This window comes from Nothobranchius furzeri, chromosome 13 (genome assembly GCF_043380555.1).
Source record: "Nothobranchius furzeri strain GRZ-AD chromosome 13, NfurGRZ-RIMD1, whole genome shotgun sequence".
In the NCBI taxonomy this organism is placed as follows: Eukaryota; Metazoa; Chordata; class Actinopteri; order Cyprinodontiformes; family Nothobranchiidae; genus Nothobranchius; species Nothobranchius furzeri.
Genome location: NC_091753.1, coordinates 54,782,238 through 54,803,023, shown reverse-complemented (window position 1 = coordinate 54,803,023; position 20,786 = coordinate 54,782,238). Strand labels below are relative to the sequence as shown.

The following is a 20,786-nucleotide window of genomic DNA, read 5'->3' as shown; positions in this document are numbered from 1 at the left end:
TTCTCATATTTATTTTCTAAGTTGATAAATGAGGGTTCAGGATTACTCATGTATTTTTAAGTTATTGATAAATGGGAGAACACATTTTCCTTTGTAAGAAATCTGAGGCACTTTTTTTAAACAGGTTGAGGACTCAAATGTTAAACTTGTTTCTACACATACTCGAAAAGTATTTGACCGTATTACTTTCAAAGCTACTGTTAGGTAACTACAGATTTGTTATATTTTACAAGGTAAGCAAAAATAAATGTTGCCTTTTGGTCAAAAGATTGCTTCTGTTTACAGTTTTAGAATCACTTTAGTTTACATTGTAAATTAGCATTTTTGGAGCACGACCAGTTTAAAGTCAAATAAAATGTCCCATAGCTTTAACTAACTTGTACAACAAAGTAGTTCATCCTGGAACTGACACTCTTTGTTAACACTGAGTGTGAACTGATTTAAATCGAGAATCGATTCTGGATCGAATCGACACCCAGAGAATCGGAATTGAATCAAATCGTGAGTTGCTCTAAGATTCACATTCCTAGTATTTATAATAAATTCTACATGTTTTAAAGTATAAAAACTCCTGCACGTGTGTTCAGTTTTGCATCCAGTATCCACAGAAATTCAGTCAACTATTTATTTCAAAGACTTTTTTTGTTTATTTACAAATAAAATCAGCTGCATTTAAATGTTATTTAGATTTACTTGCTTGTGGCTTTTGACACAGTTTTGTCTTCACCGTCAGCTCAACATGTTCCCTGGGAAAGTGGAACACAGACACACACACACACACACACACACACACAGGATCAACTCCATCAGTGTTTGCACACACGCTGCAGCTCCTGTCTGGTTTATGTTTAACAGACTCAGATCCAACATGTCTGCCATGGTCACGGAACGACGACGTCACGACTCACAGGTCAAAGAGTTAAAATACACTTGTTGCTTAAAAACTCTACTTGACCCTCACTTTTTAAAATGTGTTCAAATTGTTATGAAATTTGACATAAATATTCATGTTCCATTGTTAAATGATTAAAACGGAGATTTAAAATGTTGCATCAATTTATAATTAAGACTTTGAAGACACCTACATCCAAAATCATCATAATAATAAAAACATATCCAACTTTATTTGGGCCAAATGAAATAAAACACCACAACAGTGTATAAGGATTGTGTTACAATGCATTAAGCCTTATTTTATGTTTCTAGTCCTTAATTCCAAAGAATGTGTCAATTTTGTGCATTTTTTTCCATCTTTTCCACAGCATGGAAGACATTTCCGATCATTTCCTTTTTTTTCATCCCAACTCTAAGAAGCATGAAACTATACAGTCTTTTTTTGATGTTTTTAAATAAACAAAAAACAAAGAAGATGTTCAATCAGCATCTGACTTTCTGTGGGTGGCGGGCAAATCTGTTCTGGATGTGCTTCCGGAGACTCTGGTCCCTGAAGCCATAGATAAGCGGGCTGAGGAAGCGCGGGAAGAGGATGAAGCAGAAATAGTTGAAAAAGGCGATGTCCTCCTGCAGCCACTTTGTGTGCATGACTATGAGGGTTTCAGTGAAGGGGTGAGTGAACGCCAGCATGCACAGCAGCAGCTGGAGGCCGTGCAGCAGCACGGTGTGCAAGGCTTTTCTCACGGAGGCCCTGTCCTGTCGCAGCTTCCTGGTTTCCATCAGGATTCTCACGTAGGTGAACAGGATGACCACAGCCACCACGGCAAAGAAGAGCACGCTCACAGCAGCTCTGAACAGGCCCTGGACCGGCAACGAGTTGACAACAACGGCTTTGCAGAGCACGTGGGAGAGGAGGACGTCTGCAGCAGGATTCTGTTTCCCGAGAAAAAACTCCGTGATGGGGAAGGTGAAGCTGATGACCCAAAGGCTGAGAATGATGATCCAGATCCGGTCTGAGCGCCAGAAGGTCGGGCGCTGCAGGGGGTAGAAAATAGCAACGTAACGCTCGAGAGACATCACAGCCAGGATCAGATTTGTGTTCTGGAAGGTGCCCGTGGACAGAAACAGCAAGGGCACACAGAGCAGAAGAGCAAACCTCAGCTGAGCCATGGCGCAGAGAAAGAGCAGCACCGAGGACAGGATCTGCAGGGTGTCGTTGATCAGCATGTGTGCAAACAGGATGTAACGGGACGAGTCCAAAAACGACCTGTGGGATGTGAAGGTGTGCAACATGATGGCGATGCAGCAGAGGAAGACGAAGAAGAGGGGGATGACTACACACACCTTGATGATCACTGAGGTTTTTTGTGACGTTGCATTGAAGGAAAACTCTGTCGCATTCTGCATTTTTCTGCAGCAGACGTCAACACAAAAACTAAAATCAAATGTAAACAACAACTAACACAACATTTACACCAGCTGCATCGTCTCTAACAGTTCATGCTCACTCCCTCGCCTCTCAGAACCTTCATCAGTCTGAGGAGCTCAGGTTTCGCTCCTGACACATTTCATCCGTGTGCTCCTCTCCTTCTCGGGTGCGTTTGGTGACATTTCTATTTGTTGGCTTGGACCTGAACCCTCCAGAGATCCATCAGCATCGTCTTTGAGGGTTTAGCTTCTCATTAGCAACAAAAAAACAGGAATGGAAAAAAAAAAACAAGTAAAAAAGTTGAGCAATCGAACTGCAAAGAAAAAAGTGGATCTAGTTTCAGGGATCTGAACGGGCCACGACTGGGCATCTAGATGCAACACCTGTAGATTTAAAAGATATTTCATTATTGAAGTTAAAACATTTAACAGCAATTGCTGCTTTCTAGTTTTACAACAAATGGAGCCGCAAATTAAACAAAATGTTAAAAACATTAAGAAACATTCAGGAAAGAGTGGGAATGTGTCATTTTATAAAGTCCCATCTGAAAGGACACACACACACACACACACACACACACACACACACACACACACACACACACACACACACACACGAGTCAGGTCGTGGGGGCAGCAGCCTAATGGGCCATTCCCATCTGTACCGGGTCGGCCCGAGCCGGGTAGCCCCAGTCGGCCCCAGCCTGGCCCGGTTGATTCCACACATCCTTGTCTTAAGCCCATGTGGGCTGATTCTACCCACCAATCAGAGGCTTGCTCTAATGGAAGGTGTGAATTTGCTGTCAGCAGTGGGTGTGTTGGCCCTGGTCGGCCTGAAGCAGACCCCCTCGAGAAGAGGGCTGAGAATGAGCCTTGGTTGGCCCGGAAAAATACCAGCCCACCCAGATATGTAAACAACCTACGCTACCCGGCCCGGGCCGACCCGGTACAGATGGGAATGGCCCATAAGCAGAGAGGCCCAGACTTCCCTCTCTTCAGCCACTTGGACCAGCTCCCCCGGTTTCCTACCTCAGACAAAAACACAATGGAACAAATTTTGTTTTTGCTTTCGTTTTTAGGGTCAGGGTTAGGAAAACTCCACTAGGAGCTTTTTTTTAACTTGATTTTCAAAGTTGTGGCTCCACCAAACTGATGATGTGTCAAGCCAAACAACACTCTGTGAATCCGGCGACCTTGACTTTTGAATTTGTACTTGTGTGGCTGCTTGAATGTTTTTGAAGTTGGAAAACATTTGGAAAAACACAGATGTGATAAAAAAAACAGGTGGCATAGCTGATGCATTATCTTATTTGACGACGTTCCAGTGTCACCCATTGCACAACGAGGTCACAGCAGCTGCAGGTGCGGTAAACTCACGATGCATCTCTGTAAACTTCCACATGCAGCAGCATCAATGACGGTTTCAGAGCAGATCCTGAACGGATGAGCTGATTATTAACACCACGCTCCTGCATGTGCTTTCAGTTGTGCAACTTCAAACAAGCGGAGTCCACTGGGAGCTGCTCACCGGGTCGCTTCAGGACTTTACGCAGGTCCTGCGTCATTCATTGGGTCGGCCTGAGAGCTGTCCACAGCAAAGTATTTAAACTCCATGAAAGGCAAACGACCAAACTAACGTTTCATTGGCTATCAGGCAGAATAAATGTTTGTGTGGAGCAATGACGTTCCAGTGAAACGTCATAAGAAATAAATACAGAAGTTGGATCTCTTTGGTCTTATTAAATTATGGATGTTTAACTTGACTCAAACGTGAAAACGATAAAAACTGTTGTTAATCTTTGGGTTTAATTCAATTCAATTCAATTCAAGTTTATTTATATAGCGCCAAATCACGACAAGAGTCGTCTCAAGGCACTTCACATAATAAACATTCCAATTCAGGTCAGTTCATTAAGTCAATCAGAAATAATTTTTCCTATATAAGGAACCCAGCAAATTGCATCAAGTCACTGACTAGTGTCAGTGACTATACAGCAATCCTCATACTAAGCAAGCATGCAGCGACAGTGGAGAGGAAAACTCCCTTTTAACAGGAAGAAACCTCCAGAGAATCCTGGCTCAGTATAAGCAGCCATCCACGACTCACTGGGGATCGAGAAGACAGAGCACACACACACACACACACACACACACACACACACACACACACACACACACACACACACACACACACACACACACACACACACACACACACACACACACACACACACACACACACACACACACACACACACACACACACACACACACACGCGTGGACAAGTAATGTGTCTATAGTTATATTGTGATGTCTTAGTAAATATTCTATTTGGTGAGAGATAAACTTTATTGTATTTATCCGAGTGGATCTATAATTAAACGGATAAACTAGTATTAGCACATCAAAAGTCAAGGAAACCAAAAAGTTATTATCAGGAGAGGGAGAATGTATTAGTGGTTAGCAGCAGTGTGCTAGTCGATGGCCCCCTCCATGAGGCCACCACAGCTCAGCAGAACGTCATCGCAGCTTCTTCTGGGGAGAAAAACACTCACAGAGAAAATAAAGTTAACAGCTGAAATTGGACAAAATAATACAGTTAAAGAGCAGACTGTAGAAGAAAGCAGTAGAGTGTGAAAAGTGGTCAGTGTATCCTCCAGCAGTCTAAGCCTATAGCAACATAACTACAGAGATAACTCTGGATAATCTATCCTATTTAGATGTAGGCATGTTGGAGGCAGGGCAAGGGAGAGCCGTCTTTACCGACTGTACACTCCACCTCCCTCTACTCCCCCACTTGTCCAGATTTAGGCTAACATCAGATTTTAACCATAGGCCCTATCAAATAAAAATGTTTTAAGCCTATTCTTAAAAGTAGACAAGGTGTCTGCCTCACGGACTAAGGCTGGGAGCTGGTTCCACAGGAGAGGAGCCTGATAACTAAAAGATCTGCCTCCCATCCTAATTTTAGATATTCAGAATTGTGAATCCCTAAATGTAGGTTTTAGAGACTTTTGATCTATTAAATGAACCAAAAGAATATTTTTTCAATCCATTATGGATCCAAAATAAGAAAAATGAAAATAAGCTGACCGACATAGGAATTAGAATTATTGCTAAAGGCTGCAGCTGCATGCTGGCCCAGTTAGGTTCTCTGCAGCGTCTCTGCATGGAGTTAGCGTGTTCTCTACATGTCTGTGTGATTTTGACCCACAGACCAATTTATATTTGTAAACAAATAAAGATTCTGTTTCTGGTACCTTCAGCATATCTGCCATGTTTTTTGTTCAGTCTCACCTGAAGTCCTTTTCCATCGTCTTCCTGTTTTCAGAGAAACAAACTTCAGCTCTTAAATAAGGCAGACCTCTTCAGCAGAAGTTTAGAAGGAATCCAGTTCTTCTGAAGCACGACGGAAGTTGCTTCTCCTTGTAAACTGAAGTTTGACAGTTAAACGGATCTTTGCTTGTCTCTGATTACGACAACATTTCTCCTCTAACACTCTGGGGTCCAGAAGGCGTGTCACACCCTGTCCTGTCTCCCCATTCTGTTCAGTCATGTGTCCCTGTTAACTGCTCCCATCTGCCTCTCGTTTTCCAATCACCCAAGCTCCCAGCCCTCATGTATTTAAACCCCTTCAGTTCTGTGTCTCGTGTTGGCTCATTGTTTCATTGTCCTGCGTGTTCCTCATTAGAATCCTTGTTTTAAATGTTCCTGCCTGCCTGCCTGCTCCTTCCCCTGCAATTGGATCCTCACCTCTGCTTCACTCACCAGCACGCCTGACAAAATGAATCGTGTTCCCTCCAGAGATTCAGGCTACAGAATTAGAATGTCTGCAGACTGGATGATTTTGTTGCACATCGTTATAATCTGTCATGACTGTGGGTAGTTTCCTGACCCAAGACATGCAGAATCGAGCGAGGAGACGTAGGTAAGGAGAAAAAACCCCAAATGTTTATCATAGGGGTAACTGAGGGTGCACCGCCAGACGTGGCGGTGATGCTGAACACAGCTCCGGACAGGGTCTGCAGAGATAGAGACTGGTGAGGGGTTTGGCAGAGAGAAACAGAACTTAAGACTCAGGACCTGCCCACACGTAGCCGGGGATCTGCCAAAACGTAGATATTTTTCTACGTTTTGGCCTGTCATCCACACGAAAACGGAGTTTTTTCACACGAAAACGGATCTTTTTAAAACCTCCGGCCAAAGTGAAGATCTGCGTTTGCTCCGTTTTGGGTGTCTGCGTGTGGACAGACAAAACCGGAGTTTTAAGGTCCGCAACGTCACTTTCCGCGACAAAAAAAATGCTGACATCACGTGTGAGACCTGTGTTTACACTAGCCGACAGCATGGATGCCCTCAGAGCTGCGCTCGCTTTATCAATTGTCCAAGCGCTTTCTGCTTGTTTGTTTTTGCAAGCGGAATTACTGCTCCTTGCGGAAGACCACAGACGAAGGACGAGGTTAAGAACGGGGGAAGTACTGCCGCCTACAGGTCTGGCATGTCCTTAACAACGTATTTATCCGGGTACGTGTGGACAGAGTTTTCTTTTTAAAATGAGGTGGTGTGGATGCAAGTTTTTGTAGGGGCGGATATTCGTTTTTAAAAAAAAACGGCTACGTGTGGACTAGGCCTAAGTCTCTGTGGACCTTACTGTAGACTGACAAGCCTGGGGATCTTGGGAGGGCAGGCAGGACTGGGGTGAGCAGCGTCAGAGGTGATCCAAAATCCAAGCGGAAGTGAAGCGTCTGGGAGTGGGGGTCCAATGGTGGGTGAGCAGTGGGAGAGCGGGTCGGTCCAGGCGTGGAGGGAGATCGGGCTCGAATGAGTTGTCCAGGTTATTGCAGAGGTGGTCTGAGGCGAGAGATCCTAGCGAGGATAAGGCGAAGTAAATTCAACAGCAAAAACAAGTGAGCACAAGACCGGGACGAAGACTACAGTTAACTCTAGTTGGCGAGAGCTACCCAAAGTGAGTAATCATCCGGCGAAGTGAAGTGATCTCTCAGCTCCTCATAAACGCTGGACCGGTTGATTAGCATTAGCCTGCAGCTGGCCGCTCTCCGGAACCGCCCACCTGCAGAGACTTGAGGCAGAATGCACAGAATGGTGCCGACTCACCCCAGACCCTGTGTCAGAACCCAAGCCCCCGGACCGGCCTCTCCCAGCTAACCAGCCTCCATCTTGGACCACATTTCCCAGCATGCTCCTCGTGGGAACACCCGGCATTCTCCCAGTCACACCCAAGCCTATATATGGAAGACGCCGCACCGGCTCTTCACTCAGTCATCGTTTCATTGAAACCCCTGATCAGAGTTCTCTACCAAATAATCCAGACATCAAACATCCTTACCAAGCTCAACTCCCGTACCCAGTCGACCATCGTGACAACCTGACATAATCATACTAAATCCCTCTGCTGATCACACAGGAGTCCCATTTACAGGCGCTGCCATGTGGCGTTTCTGGATTAGGAGGGCCTGAGAGTCCCGCCCACTTTTCCACATGCAACCACTTTTAAAAACAAATAACAGCAGCAAATAAATAAATAAATAAAAACTCAAAAGAAGAAACTATCGAGCTCGGGAGAAGTGACCAAAATCTAAAATTTATTTTTACTTTTCATTTTGGAAAATGTTCCATTTGTTTTCATGGAGTGGGCGGGACTGAAAACATATACTGGAATCAGCCACTAGGGGGACGGTTGTTTTTCCTCTGGCTCCAATATTCAGGTTCCATTCTTCTCCTTAGATTATTTATGTGCCAGTAATACGTGATTTTTCTTGGCTTGATCTTCATTTTTTACCATGAAGCCTGAAAAGTTTTTATAGAAACAGCGTCATCTGGGTCCACCTGCAGGAGGCGCTGTGAGAAAGCCAAACGTCTGACGAGGGGCTCGGTGTAATTCCTGGATGCATAATTCATTAGGTTTAAACATACATGACATCAAACTTGAAACAAATACGTGAGTAAATTGGTAAAAAAAAAGACATTAAAATGAGGTATTTCAGTGAAAATATCTTAAAATCTCAGTTAAAATGTGTCTCGTTTCGGGTTCCAGAATCTTCAGAGGTTTTTCAGAAACTGAAATGCTATAGATTTATTTTAAAGTGAAAATGAGAATCTTTTACTCTGTTCCTATCACAGCACTGACACTTTCGACTGAGCACAGTTTGTGCTTGACATGACAAAGTACAGCTCTGCGGGTAAACTTTAGTCCAGTATAGATCCACGTTACAGAATGTTCTCAACCACCCGGGATCGGGTCAGGACGGAGACGGAAAAGCTCCAAAACAAGCAAGCAGGGGAGAGAGTGAAGCACGGCTCTGGCTCAGCAGCAGAACAGGAAAACAAAAACTATATGTTGGAGATTTGTTGACATCTACAGATTATACATTTGTGGTAAAATGGCCCGTGTTTATAAAGCACCTTCTCAGGGTTCCACAACCCTCCAAGACGATTCCCAACACAATCAGTCAATTCAATTCAAAAATACATTATTAATCCCAGAGGGAAATTGATTGCTGTAGTAGCTCAGAATAATAATAATAATCAAGTCATCAAAGAGTTGTTGTATATTACAATGGCTGTTGGCAGGAAGGATCTCCAGTAGCGGTCAGTGTTGCAGCCAAACTGAAGAAGCCTCTGACTGAAGACACTCTTCCGTTGTCGGACAGTCTTGTGAAGAGAATGCTCAGGGTTGTCCATCATTTTCTTGATTCTCTGGAGAATCCTTCTTTCCATTATCTCCTCCAGCGGTTCCACAGTCGTCCCCAGAACAGAACCAGCCTTTTTTATTAAGCTGTTGAGCCTTTTCAGGTCCCTGCTTCTGATGCTGCTACCCCAACAGACGATGGCTGAAGAGATTACACTCTCAACAACAGACTTGTAGAAGATCTGCAGCATCTTGCTACAGACACTGAAGGACCTAAGCGTCCTCAAGAAGTGCAGTCTGCTGTGTCCCTTCTAGTAAACAGCTTCACTGTTCTTTCTCCAGTCCAGTCTGTTGTCCAGGTGAACTCCAAGGTATTTGTATTCCTCAACCACCTCCACTTCTTCTCCCATGATGGAAACAGTGTTTGACTCCACCCTGTTTCTTCTGAAGTCTAAAATCATCTCCTTTGTTTTGTTCACGTTCAAGGTCAGATGATTGTTTCCACACCATGCCACAAAGCGCTCCACCAGCTCTCTGCACTCAGCTTCCTGTCCATCTCTGATACACCCGACAACTGCAGAGTCATCTGAGTATTTCTGTAGATGACAGGTCTGTGAATTGCACTGGAAGTCTGAGGTGTACAGGGTGAAAAGGAATGGTGAGAGTACAGTCCCCTGTGGTGCTCCAATGTTACTGATCGCCTGGTTTTGTGTGCAGTTCTTCAGCCTCACAAACTGTGGTCTGTTTGTCAGGTAGTCTTTAATCCAGGCGATAGTTGAGGCCCCCACCTGTGTCTTCTGGAGTTTCTGGCAAAGTACATCAGGCTGGATTGTGTTAAATGCACTGGAGAAATCAAAGAACATGACCCTCACAGTGCTGCCAGCTTTGTCCAGATGAGTCATGTCCAGTCATCCCCACGCCGGCGATGATGAGCTACAATAGCCACAGCTGCCCTGGGGCGCACTGACAGAGGTGAGGCCTGAAGAAGAAGAAAGTATCGTTTCTATAGCGCCTCTCAAAATAAAAATCACGAGGCGCTTCACAAAAACAAAAAATGTAAAATTATAAAAAAAATCATTTAGAAAATGTTTAAAAATATATTTTAAATGAGCAAAAAATAGGCAATTGTGTTTTTTAAAAATGTTAAGAAAGAGAGAGAGTGAACTGGAAAGAGGGGAATCAGTGGATCCTGAGGAAGGAGGAATAGGTGGGGAGAGCAGAATAAAGAGAGAGAGGTGAAGAAGGTCATACAAAAGCCAGCTTGAACAAGTGAGTCTTCAGCTGCTTTTTAAAGGAGACCACTGAGTCCACTGATCTCAGGCTCAGGGGGAGAGAGGTCCAGAGTCTGGGGGCCACAGCAGCAGATGATCTGTCACCTTTGACCTTTAGCCTGGTGCTGCACAACCAGTAGGCTTTGGTCACTGGACCTCAGGGGCCCGCTGGAGGTGTAGGGACTAAAAATCATCAGCGCCACCAGTCCCTCCGAACACCACCAGCAGGCAAGGTGGGCCAAGTGTCTTGCCCAAGGACACAGCAGCAGCATTTTATGGTGGGAGCCGGGATCGAACCTACAACCTTCTGATTACTGGACAACCTGCTCTACCTCCTGTTTTAAAGCAGAACGTGTTGCAGCTACAGCCCAACACAACAAATAAAAGTAATAAATAATCAGACTACATGTGCAGTAATTCTTTGTAATAAGATCTTCATACGATCCTTCTCCTCACTAAAGTTCTCCTGCAAACTGTTATAGATCACGTATCTGCTGTGAGCACATCCTCGGAACAGAGAGTGAGAAAGTGTTGTCATCATCGCTCTCTGAAACCTGCACGTATCAGTAGGACGTTACAGATAAAACCAAATACGCACGTCTGCAGGCGGCGTCAACAGATCAATACGGTTTACGTAAGGGTCGAGGCCTTACAAATACCCGCAGGGCGTAGCTGTCGGCACTCGCTCAACAGACTCAGAGCCTCCAGGCTGAGAACAAGAAACCCAGGAAGTTATTGAAAGAGAGCAAACTCCTAAAGATCAGCTTCATCTGCAAAAATGCAAGCTGTTCGTCAGTGTTCTGCATGTGCAAGGCGTGCTGCCGGAGGGCTGCAGCACAATCAAACAGACGCCTCAGCGCTGAGGGGAAGAGTTGCAGCTTGCATCCGGTACCTCAGGTAAATGAAACGGGATCTTTTTGCTTCCTGCTGACATGTTACTCAGGCATTTGCCAAGTTCACGAACTGATTTTGTTTATCTGCAGCAGCTCTGAGCGCTTGAGGCCCGGAGTCCAGAAATCTGGAGATCAGACGAACCCTGCACACACAAGCTTAGCCTCTTTAAGTCTCGGCCACGGGCTTTGGGTGAGTCTTCTGCAAGCCGCAGCTATAGCAGAGGCATCTGTAACAAAAGGGGTGCTCAACGTGTGCTCGATGGTTGTTGTCTTAGCAGCAAGTGGAGGATCTCTCACACAACTCACTGATCAGAAGAGCTGCCTCAGCGCTGACAGACAGCTCCAGTACTTTCCTGTCTCAGGCCACTCTGGCGCTCACTGACGCCCTGACCGACTACTCTAAGGTAGGATTTCATCTCGTGACCAACACGATGAAAAAAAAAAAAAAGCTGAACGTTTTCCTGATTAGCTTCCCTCGCCTGTTCTCCTACAGGCCGTGCATTCACGCATCGCCTTCCAAAGGAAATACCTGAGCTCTCTGGGGAAGATGAGCCCAGCAGAGGAGGAATCACTGCAGCAGGCCGTCAGAGACTGGCGTGCAGAGGTGAGTTTATGAGTCTTAAGACTTTTAGCTTGGCCTTGCAACAAACAAAAGGCGCGTTTGTGTTAACCGTCTCATGTCTGTGTGCTGACAGGCAGCTGAACGACTGAATGAGTGCAAACGTTTCGAATCCACCTGGATCAACGCGGTCAACCTCTCCAAGATGGCAGCCGAGGCGGCGTACGCATCAGGTAAGTTTCATCAAATGTCGGGTTTATTTTAACAAATGGGACAAATGATTTTCTATTTTTCTGAAATGGTTTGCATCTGCATGTTTGCAGGAGCCCACCAGGCGTCCATCTTGGTCCGGACGAACATCCAGGTGGCGCAGTCGCAGGTGGAGGAGGCGCAGAAGCTGTCCGCGGAGGCTGACAAGAAGCTGGCCGAGACAAAAGTGGACGAGATCCAGAGGATGGCCGAGTACACAGCTTTTCTTGAGGGCAGCGACGAACACGAGGTGCAGGAGGCTTATCTACGAGAAGACTGAGACAAACAGGCCCGGATTTAGGGTCAAAGGGCAAACCGTGTTCTTTTTAACTTTGCTCACGTGGTTTGTTTTTCCACCTCAGCTTCTGTTTCAAACCTGTAATATTTTACAAAACTGTCCAGGTTTGTACTTTAAAACAACTAATTTTCAGAAGAATGAACCCAAATGGCACTTTAACATTACTGACCAGATTGTATTTAAGTGTGTTTGTTTAATTATTGATGGTCATCCTGTCGAACTCTGCAACTCCCACGGAGAAACTCAGAGGCACTGTGTGGTATTTACTGTAACTATCGTGTTTTATTATTATTATCTTGTGTGTTCATACTAAACATAAAATGTAATAAAAACATTTAAAAACTTCCATCGATCTGTGTATTTGTGGCACGATCAAGGCGGATGGTGCCACTAATATTAAAAGGAGATTAAAGAGCGACAGCCAAAGCAAATTAAAAGAGGGACATTAATTACAAAACCCTGATAATGAGGCCAAGGAAAAAAAGAGCGTTCAATCTAGTGTGCACAGGGCCACAATGGACAAGGCGGTCCAGTCCGGCCCTGCTGAGCTCTCGACCAGGGAACCTCCAAGGCCGGCGGCGTCCTCGCGGAGCCACAGGATAGTGGCACCTGTACGCGTGCCGCACATGTGTGGAGAGAGGGACACCCACGCTTCTCCGCACTCGGCCACCGTCCATCCTCTAGGACCGTGCTCCTCTGTTCTGGCGGGGGGGTTTCAGGCACGTGTCCTGAAGACACCGTCCGGGGTGCATCTCTGACGCTGGCTCTCCGGTCTGTCATCCTAGCTGTCTCTCCCTTGGTCTTCTTCTTGTGTTTTATTGGCGGTTGGCAAACAACGAATGGTGCATTACCGCCACCAACTAGTGTGGAGTGTCTGGAACAGTGCTCACAAAACAAAATCAGTTCCCCATAACATCCCTATCTCTTTCTAAAACTGAAATAAAATCTGAAAACAGTAACTTTTTGAATTCTGTCTCAATAAATCAATAAGGTCTAGTTTCACTGTCATCTGACTGACTTAGAATCATTTTCCTTCTTTCTGCCAGATATTCCTGACATTGCAATATAACATGAGCTATAGTTTCTTCTTCTCCACAACAATCACATTTCCCTGTATTGTTTCCCTATTATGAATAATGTATTTTTAAACCCAGTATGTCCAAACCTCAGTCTAGAAATGATCACCTCCTCTCCTCTCCCTTGGTCCACGCATTCCTCCTTTTAAATAAAACCTGTCTGCCCTCGCCTCCTGCCTGTTCATTATTTGGCAGTCCAGGCGACACTCTGCCACAGGTGCAGATGATTTGGGGTGATTAAATCAGAATGGAGAGCAATGTTGCACCAAACAAACTAAAAACACACCATCAATAAAAAATAATAATAATAATAATACATTTTATTTAAAAGCGCCTTTCAGAACACCCAAGGTCACTTGACAGAAAAAACTTAAAATACAATAAAACAACAATAAAAACCAAACAAGAAAAAAAAAACAAAGAGAGAAACAGTTCAATAAAATCAGAGGACAAAACATGCACATTAGAATAAAAACTAGTAAAACATGCAATATAGAATATAACGAAAGTACAACATGACGTATTTTGTATCCATACAGTTTCAAATCTTTAAAAAATGTTAATTTTGTAGATCATATTTTATCATGGAGAAGAAAGGAGGCAAAAACATGAGTTCAACAAGGCTTGATTGAACTTTGTTAAGAATTATAAACGTGTTTTCTTTTATTAACGTGACTGTTGAGCACACCGATGTCAGTAAAGTTCATTTATGCAGCTCCTTGCACACTTTTACAAAAAATACATACAGGAACAAACCAGTCAGAGTCACCAGTAAGACTAACATGCATGCTTGTTAGCGGAAGGAACCCTGGGTACATGCGTGCATGCAGGAGAAGATGTTAACTCCATGCTGAAAGGCTGCAGCTGGGTTTCAAACCCGCAACCTCATTACTGCAAGGCACCTGAGCCACCATGCAGCCTGTATGTATAAAAATATGAATTAAAATTACAACTAAACCAATAAAATGCCATAAAATTTTAGTTTTCCGTTAGTAAAGCAACAGCATTTTGGATCAGCTGAAGGTGATTCACAAGATCAGGATTTTCAAAAAAAAAAAAGGTGTGTTTTGAAACAACAAAATCGCCCCAATTTTGCTGTAAAGTCTCTTAATTTAGAAGCATTTGAAATTTTTAAAATTAAAGTGTGAAAGGAGCTTTAACATGCAAAACAACACAGAGTGAATTCATACAAAAAAAGCAAAAAGCATCAAGTAAACAACTAAAACCAAAATCATAAAAACACGTTGCAGTAATCATTAAACAGGTGACCAACATGATGGAATGTTTTAAAATATTCTAAATGGAATATAAATGTATAACCTGGAATTTTTTAAATGTTTTTTTACTTTAAAAGTTATTGTAGTTTGTGTTTTACATTTCTGACATTCATTTTAAGGATTGGGGACTTTCATGCATAGCAGCATTAAAGGCCTTTATTATATTCATTATTTAGTTGTACTGACTTCAGTTAAGAACAAAAACAAGGTTATTTTTTACATTTTTATTTCAACAGAATTGAATTACATCAATTTTTACACAATTTGATGAAAAATGAAGTAAAGCTGTGAATAAAGGACACATCAGATAACATTTCTTTTCAGTAAGCTAAAGCAGGTGTGGTTCTTTAGGGCGAGGTAAAAGGTTTCATCTCTGAGGCCGTAAATGAGAGGACTCAGACACTTTGGAGCAACATTAAACAGGATGTAGTTAAAGTACCTGACACTAACAAACATGGAGAAATCCACCTGGAGCACCGCAGCTTCGATGAACGGGCACAACAGCTGGATGAGGCACAGCAGCAGCTGGAAAACATGAAGACCCACGGTTCTGAGGCCTTTTTGTGTTGACTTCTTATTCTCCCCCGATGCAGCTTTGGCCACCTGCATGATCTTCTCATAGCAGAAAATAATGACGATGCACATGACTAGGAAGTAAAACAGACAAACAGCAGATCTGAGGTGCTGCTGCCACGCCTGCAGGAGGAACATCTCCACCGAGCAGATCAGGTTTCTCTGGAAAAAACTCAGAGAAGCCGACGCGAAGAAGGAGAAGAGGATGGCCATGCAGGGAACAGAGCTGACAGCGTGGATGATGAGGGTGGCGTGCGCGGTGTGGCGCGCCGTGCACAGCTCTGCGTGACGCAGGGGCATGCAGATGGCCACGTAACGCTCCAGCGTCATGGCCGTCAGAGTCACAGGAGTTACAGTAAAGTAGAGAAGTATCACAGCAGTGATGATGGTGCACAGCCAGACCTGCATGGGGAACTGGAAATAGCTCAGGATGAGCAGAACGTCAGTCAAAACCAACAGCAGGCTGTCTGACAGCAACATCACAGCAAACAGAATGTAGCGGGCGCTGGTGTGGAAGCATGCCTTCCTAAAAAAGGTGACGACGAGCAACATGTTGATGCACAGAAATATAAACACCAGGATCTGCACGATGATGACCTGCAGGTTGATCTGTCGCTGCCCAACGACGACAGTCAGAGAGTCGTTTCCCGCCATTTACCTTCTTACACAACTGGGAAAAGTCACCACCTGCATCATCCCTAAACACACCTGGTTAGAGAACAAGTCAAATGATCACCACACAAAACCATAAAACAGTGAAGCTGATCAGAACAAGCAGAGCAACCCCTCAGCCTCAGAAGGACTCTAAACGGTTTTAAATGTAAAACATCTGAGAGCGCCGTCAAATCAAAGTTTTCCCTCTGGTGTCGTCATCCCTCGCTGTCGTTCCTCAGGAGAGATGAATGAGAAAAAAGCTGCGTAGCTGCTTCTGTTACGCCTCGAAACAACGTCTTCATGTAGACTTTTAGTCCCTTTTCCAGAAAAAATGTCACGAACTCCTCCAGCTGACTGCATTCCATTCATTCCTGCCACCAACGTGGCGACTGACGTCATCACGCCGACACTACTTAAGGAAGTGCCGGCGTTCCATTCAGTGCTCAGTCATCGTTCTCACTAGACTTTGTATCGAGTCTCCAGGCCTACCAGCCCTCTAAACCCTCAAGCTAACCCTACAGGAAATAACCACGCCGGTTATCTCCGTCTCTCCGCGTCTGGGCAACAGAACTCTCAGCCACGCTTCAGATCTGCCAACGAACCTGACAGGATGACTGAGCCTCAAGTTGACCCAGCGGAGTTTGCGGGTCTGCGTGCCGAAGTGGCTCAACAGCGCGCAACCTTGGATCAGCATACGGCAGACATGAACCAGCTCCGTGCCATAGCTGATCGCCAAGCCACCAAGATCGAGTCGCTCACCGAGCTGGTACTCCAGCTGACCACTGCTCTGCAACGTCAGACCGCAGCTGTTCCTGACAGGAGGGAACCACCCCTCAGCCTTCCAGAGAAGTGGGATGGAACCAGGGGATCCCCGGAGGGCATGTTGGCGACCCTGGCCATGACTTTCGAGTGCCAGCCGGCACGTTACCCCACATCCTGCTCTCGTGTCGCCCTGCTGACCTCACTGCTGACAGGTCGAGCCGGTGAATGGGCGGCGGCTCTTTACAATCAGAAATCTCCTGCCTGCAATGACTATGAGACTTTTGTAAAGGAGATGAAAAAGACTTTTGTGCACCCCAGCAGCGAGGTCTCGGACGAGACGCGGCTGATTCAGCTTCGCCAGGGCTCCCAGACGGCGGCTCAGTACACCTCTCGCTTCCGGACGACAGCAGCTCGGTTGAGGTGGGATGACGCCGCCCTAAAGGCCGTTTACCTGGAGGGACTGTCACCGAGAATCCGGGAGGGCATGATCGGGCACGAGGTCCCAACCTCCCTGGACCTGGCAGTGGATCTGGCTCTCCAACTGGACCGCTGCATCCTGAACCGGCCGAGCACCATGTCAGCCCCCGTACACACCAGGACGTCACCCCGCCGGCCAGCTTACCAACCGACGGAGGAGCCGATGCAGCTGGGACATCTTCCCCCCGAGGAACGGGCACGGCGCTACCAGGAGGGAAGATGCGCTTACTGTGGGGATTTGGGTCACCACCGTGGCACGTGCCCAAAATGGCCGGGAAAAGGTCCCTCCGGGTCGGAGTAGGAGCTGTCCCGCCCGGAGTCTCCACTTTTCCGGCTCCACACCGAACCACTCTCCCAGTCTCCCTCCACCTGGACCAAGGCCCGACCAGATTGGAGGCTCTTTTAGACACTGGGGCTGCGGAGTGTTTTATCGATCACGGACTGGTTACTCGGCTCAAGATACCCCTACCGCCCTCGACCGACCCATTCCCGTGACATCTGTGGACGGCCGGCCCATCATGCCGTACCCTCTCACCCACCGAACCCAGGGTCTCCACATGACTATTGACCAACACCGGGAGACCCTCCACTTCCTGGTCATCCAGGCTCCGGCTACGCCTCTCATCCTGGGTCATTCCTGGTTCTGCCGCCATGAGCCTCACATCTCCTGGTCCACCAGTAAAGTCCTGGCCTGGGGCACGGGTTGCCATAACCACCGGGACTCCCCTGCACCTCGGACTGGAGCAGCCCCTCCCACAGACGTAGACCTGACGCTCATCCCTCCTCAATACCACGACCTCGCTCAGGTCTTCGCTAAAGAATCCACTACCAGGTTACCACCTCACCGACCCTACGACCTGGAGATCAGGCTCCAGCCCGTCACCACCCCCCCTCGGGGTCGCCTGTTCTCCCTCTCTCCGGCGGAAACCCGGGCTATGGACAATTATATAACTGATGCCCTGCAGAAGGGATTCATCCGACCCTCAACATCCCCCGGGGCCACGGGGTTTTTCTTTGTAAAGAAGAAGGAGGGGGATCTCCGGCCCTGCATAGACTATCGAGGGTTAAATAAGATAACGATCAGGGACCGTCACCCTCTCCCTCTCATGGGCACCGCTCTGGACGCCATCACACAAGCCGCAGTGTTTACTAAACTGGATCTGCGCAGCGCCTATAACCTCATCCGTATTAAGGAAGGCGAGGAGTGGAAGACCGCTTTTATCACGCCCACTGGCCACTATGAATATTTGGTGATGCCTTTTGGACTCTGCAACAGCCCCGCCGTCTTCCAGCAGTTCATTACAGATGTGCTGAGAGACATGTTGGGCCGCTGGGTCTTTGTTTATCTAGATGACATCCTCATCTACTCCCGCACGGCCGAAGAGCACATCCGTCATGTTCGAGCTGTTCTGTCCTGCCTCCTGGACCATGGACTTTACTGCAAACTGGAGAAGTGTGCGTTTCACCAGGAGTCCACCTCCTTCCTGGGTTTTACCATCTCCTCCCAGGGCCTGAAGATGGACCCCCAGAAGGTTCAGGCCGTAGCTCAGTGGCCTCTACCCACGACCCTGAAGCAGCTGCAAAGGTTCCTGGGTTTCTCGAACGTTTACCGGAGGTTTATACGCAATTTCAGTTCCCTCGCAGCACCTCTGACCTCACTCACCAAAACCACCAATCAGCCTCGCCCTTTTCGCCTTACTCCTGAGGCTGTCCGTGCTTTCCATGAGTTGGTCGGACGTTTCACTAAGGAACCCATCCTCCTCCACCCGGACCAGACCCGGCCCTTCGTCGTGGAGGTGGACGCCTCGGATGTGGGAGCGGGGGCCGTTCTCTCGCAACGGGGTCCAGACTCTAAGCTCCACCCATGTGCCTACTTCTCCCGGAAGTTTTCCCCCACACAGCAGAACTACGGGGTCGGCGACAGAGAGCTGCTGGCAATAAAATGGGCGCTGGAGGAATGGAGGCAGTGGCTCCTGGGGACCACCGATCCCTTTCTGATCGGGACCGACCACCAGAATCTCATTCATCTACAGACTGCCCGCCAGCTCAACCCTCGTCAGGCTCGGTGGGCCCTCTTTTTCGAGCCGTACCACTTCCATATTGCCTACCGGCCCGGCTCCAAGAACCTCAAGGCGGACGCTCTCTCTCTGCGTTTCGCACCAGATGCCGCCCCCCCGGAGCCTCGGACCATTCTACCGACTCAACGCTTCCTGGCCTCCCTCCAATGGCCGTTGGAGCAGTCCATACAGGCGGCACTTCCTGGCGATCCAGCGCCGACGGAGACCCCACCGAACCGTCTCTACGTTCCCGCCTCCTGCCGGCAAGAGGCGCTCACGTGGGGGCATTGTTCACGGCTCGCGGGACATCAAGGACAAGCCCGTACCCTCCAGTTCCTCCGTCGGGCTCTCTGGTGGCCGTCCATGAGGAAGGACGTCCGCGAGTTCACAGCTGCATGTGATGTGTGTGCTCGCTCCAAGTCCTCCAACCGACTCGGCGCTGGAGAGTTGCAGCCTCTCCCTGTGCCCAAACGGCCGTGGTCACACATCGGGCTGGACTTTGTCACGGGACTGCCGGCGGTCGACCACCTGGACACTATATTGACTATCACGGACCGTTTCTCCAAGGCCGTGCACTTAGTGGCCCTGGCCGGCCTCCCCACAGCCAAGAAGACGGCCGAACTGCTCCTGGAACAGGTGGTGCGGCTCCATGGTTTCCCTCAGGACGTCGTTTCCGACCGGGGACCCCAGTTCGTCTCACGCTTCTGGAAAGCGTTCTGTCGCCAGGTCGGTGCTTCCACCAGTCTGTCCTCTGGATACCATCCGCAGACAAATGGTCAGACTGAGAGAGCTAACCAGCAGCTTGGACGCTACCTGCGCTGCTTCGCTTCGTCCCAGCCGACCACCTGGCCCCGCTTTCTCCTGTGGGCGGAGCTGTCGCACAACTTCCAGACCTCCTCTGCCACGAGTCTGTCTCCCTTCGAGACCTGTTACGGGTATCAGCCTCCTCTGTTTGAACATCAGGTGCCCGAGGTGGAGGTCCCTGCTGCCCAGACGCTGGTCCGCCGCTGTCGGCTCGCCTGGATCCGGGCCCGTGTGGCCATCACCCGGGCCAACACGGAGTATGCCGGTCAGCATCGCCGCCGCCACCGGCCTGGCCCCGTCTTCCGGTCTGGCGACCAGGTGTGGCTCTCCTCCGCTAACCTGAGGATGCCGGCTGGCTCCCGGAAGCTCACTCCTCGCTTCCTGGGTCCGTTCCCTGTCCTCAAGGTCATCAATCCAGTCACCTGCCGTCTGCGCCTCCCGGCTACTCTCCGGATCCACCCGGTCTTTCACGTCTCCCAGCTTAAGCCGGTGATCTCCTCTCCTCTCCACCCTCCACCGGTCCGGGTGCCTCCGCCCCGCGGTGTTGAGGCGGATCGCACCTACACGGTCCGCAGGATTCTGGACGCTCGCCGCCGGGGACGAGGTTGGCAGTACCTCGTGGACTGGGAGGGGTACGGGCCTGAGGAACGCTCTTGGGAGCCCACGAGCTCGTTTGTCGACCCTACCCTGCTAACAGACTTCTGGGCCCGCCGTCCTGGGACTTCGGGAGCCGTCCCTAGAGGGGGGGGGGGGGGTCCTGTCACGAACTCCTCCAGCTGACTGCATTCCATTCATTCCTGCCACCAACGTGGCGACTGACGTCATCATGCCGATACTACTTAAGGAAGTGCCGGTGTTTCATTC

The 20,786-nt window shown here is 47.9% G+C and overlaps 3 protein-coding genes across 7 annotated transcripts; 1 reads left to right on the top strand and 2 right to left on the bottom strand.

Moving 5' to 3' along the window:
• Nucleotides 1-1,038: 1,038 nt before the first annotated feature.
• On the bottom strand, nt 1,039-3,874 carry or95a1 (odorant receptor, family 95, subfamily A, member 1). Of its 2 annotated transcripts, XM_070543293.1 has the most exons (2): nt 2,239-3,874; nt 1,039-2,161 (listed from the first exon to the last, which is right to left on the bottom strand). In XM_070543293.1, exon 2 carries the CDS (start codon nt 2,119-2,121, stop codon nt 1,378-1,380), a length of 744 nt encoding a protein of 247 aa, XP_070399394.1. In that variant the 5' UTR covers nt 2,122-2,161; nt 2,239-3,874; the 3' UTR covers nt 1,039-1,377. The 2 variants fall into 2 exon arrangements, with proteins under 2 accessions (XP_070399394.1, XP_070399393.1); XM_070543292.1 differs by having other exon boundaries at nt 1,039-3,872.
• Nucleotides 3,875-10,895: 7,021 nt separating this feature from the next.
• On the top strand, nt 10,896-12,588 carry LOC139062529 (diablo IAP-binding mitochondrial protein-like). Of its 4 annotated transcripts, none has more exons than XM_070543627.1 (6): nt 10,896-11,140; nt 11,230-11,326; nt 11,412-11,540; nt 11,630-11,740; nt 11,832-11,928; nt 12,019-12,588. In XM_070543627.1, the coding sequence occupies exons 1-6, from the start codon at nt 11,022-11,024 to the stop codon at nt 12,222-12,224; spliced, it is 759 nt and encodes a 252-aa protein (XP_070399728.1). In that variant the 5' UTR covers nt 10,896-11,021; the 3' UTR covers nt 12,225-12,588. The 4 variants fall into 4 exon arrangements, with proteins under 4 accessions (XP_070399728.1, XP_070399726.1, XP_070399729.1 ...); XM_070543625.1 differs by having other exon boundaries at nt 11,227-11,326; XM_070543628.1 differs by having other exon boundaries at nt 10,897-11,140; nt 11,415-11,540.
• Nucleotides 12,589-14,898: 2,310 nt separating this feature from the next.
• Nucleotides 14,899-15,822, bottom strand: LOC139062424 (odorant receptor 131-2-like). Its single transcript, XM_070543269.1, has one exon. It carries the CDS (start codon nt 15,820-15,822, stop codon nt 14,899-14,901), a length of 924 nt encoding a protein of 307 aa, XP_070399370.1.
• Between the last annotated feature and the right edge of the window lie 4,964 nt (nt 15,823-20,786).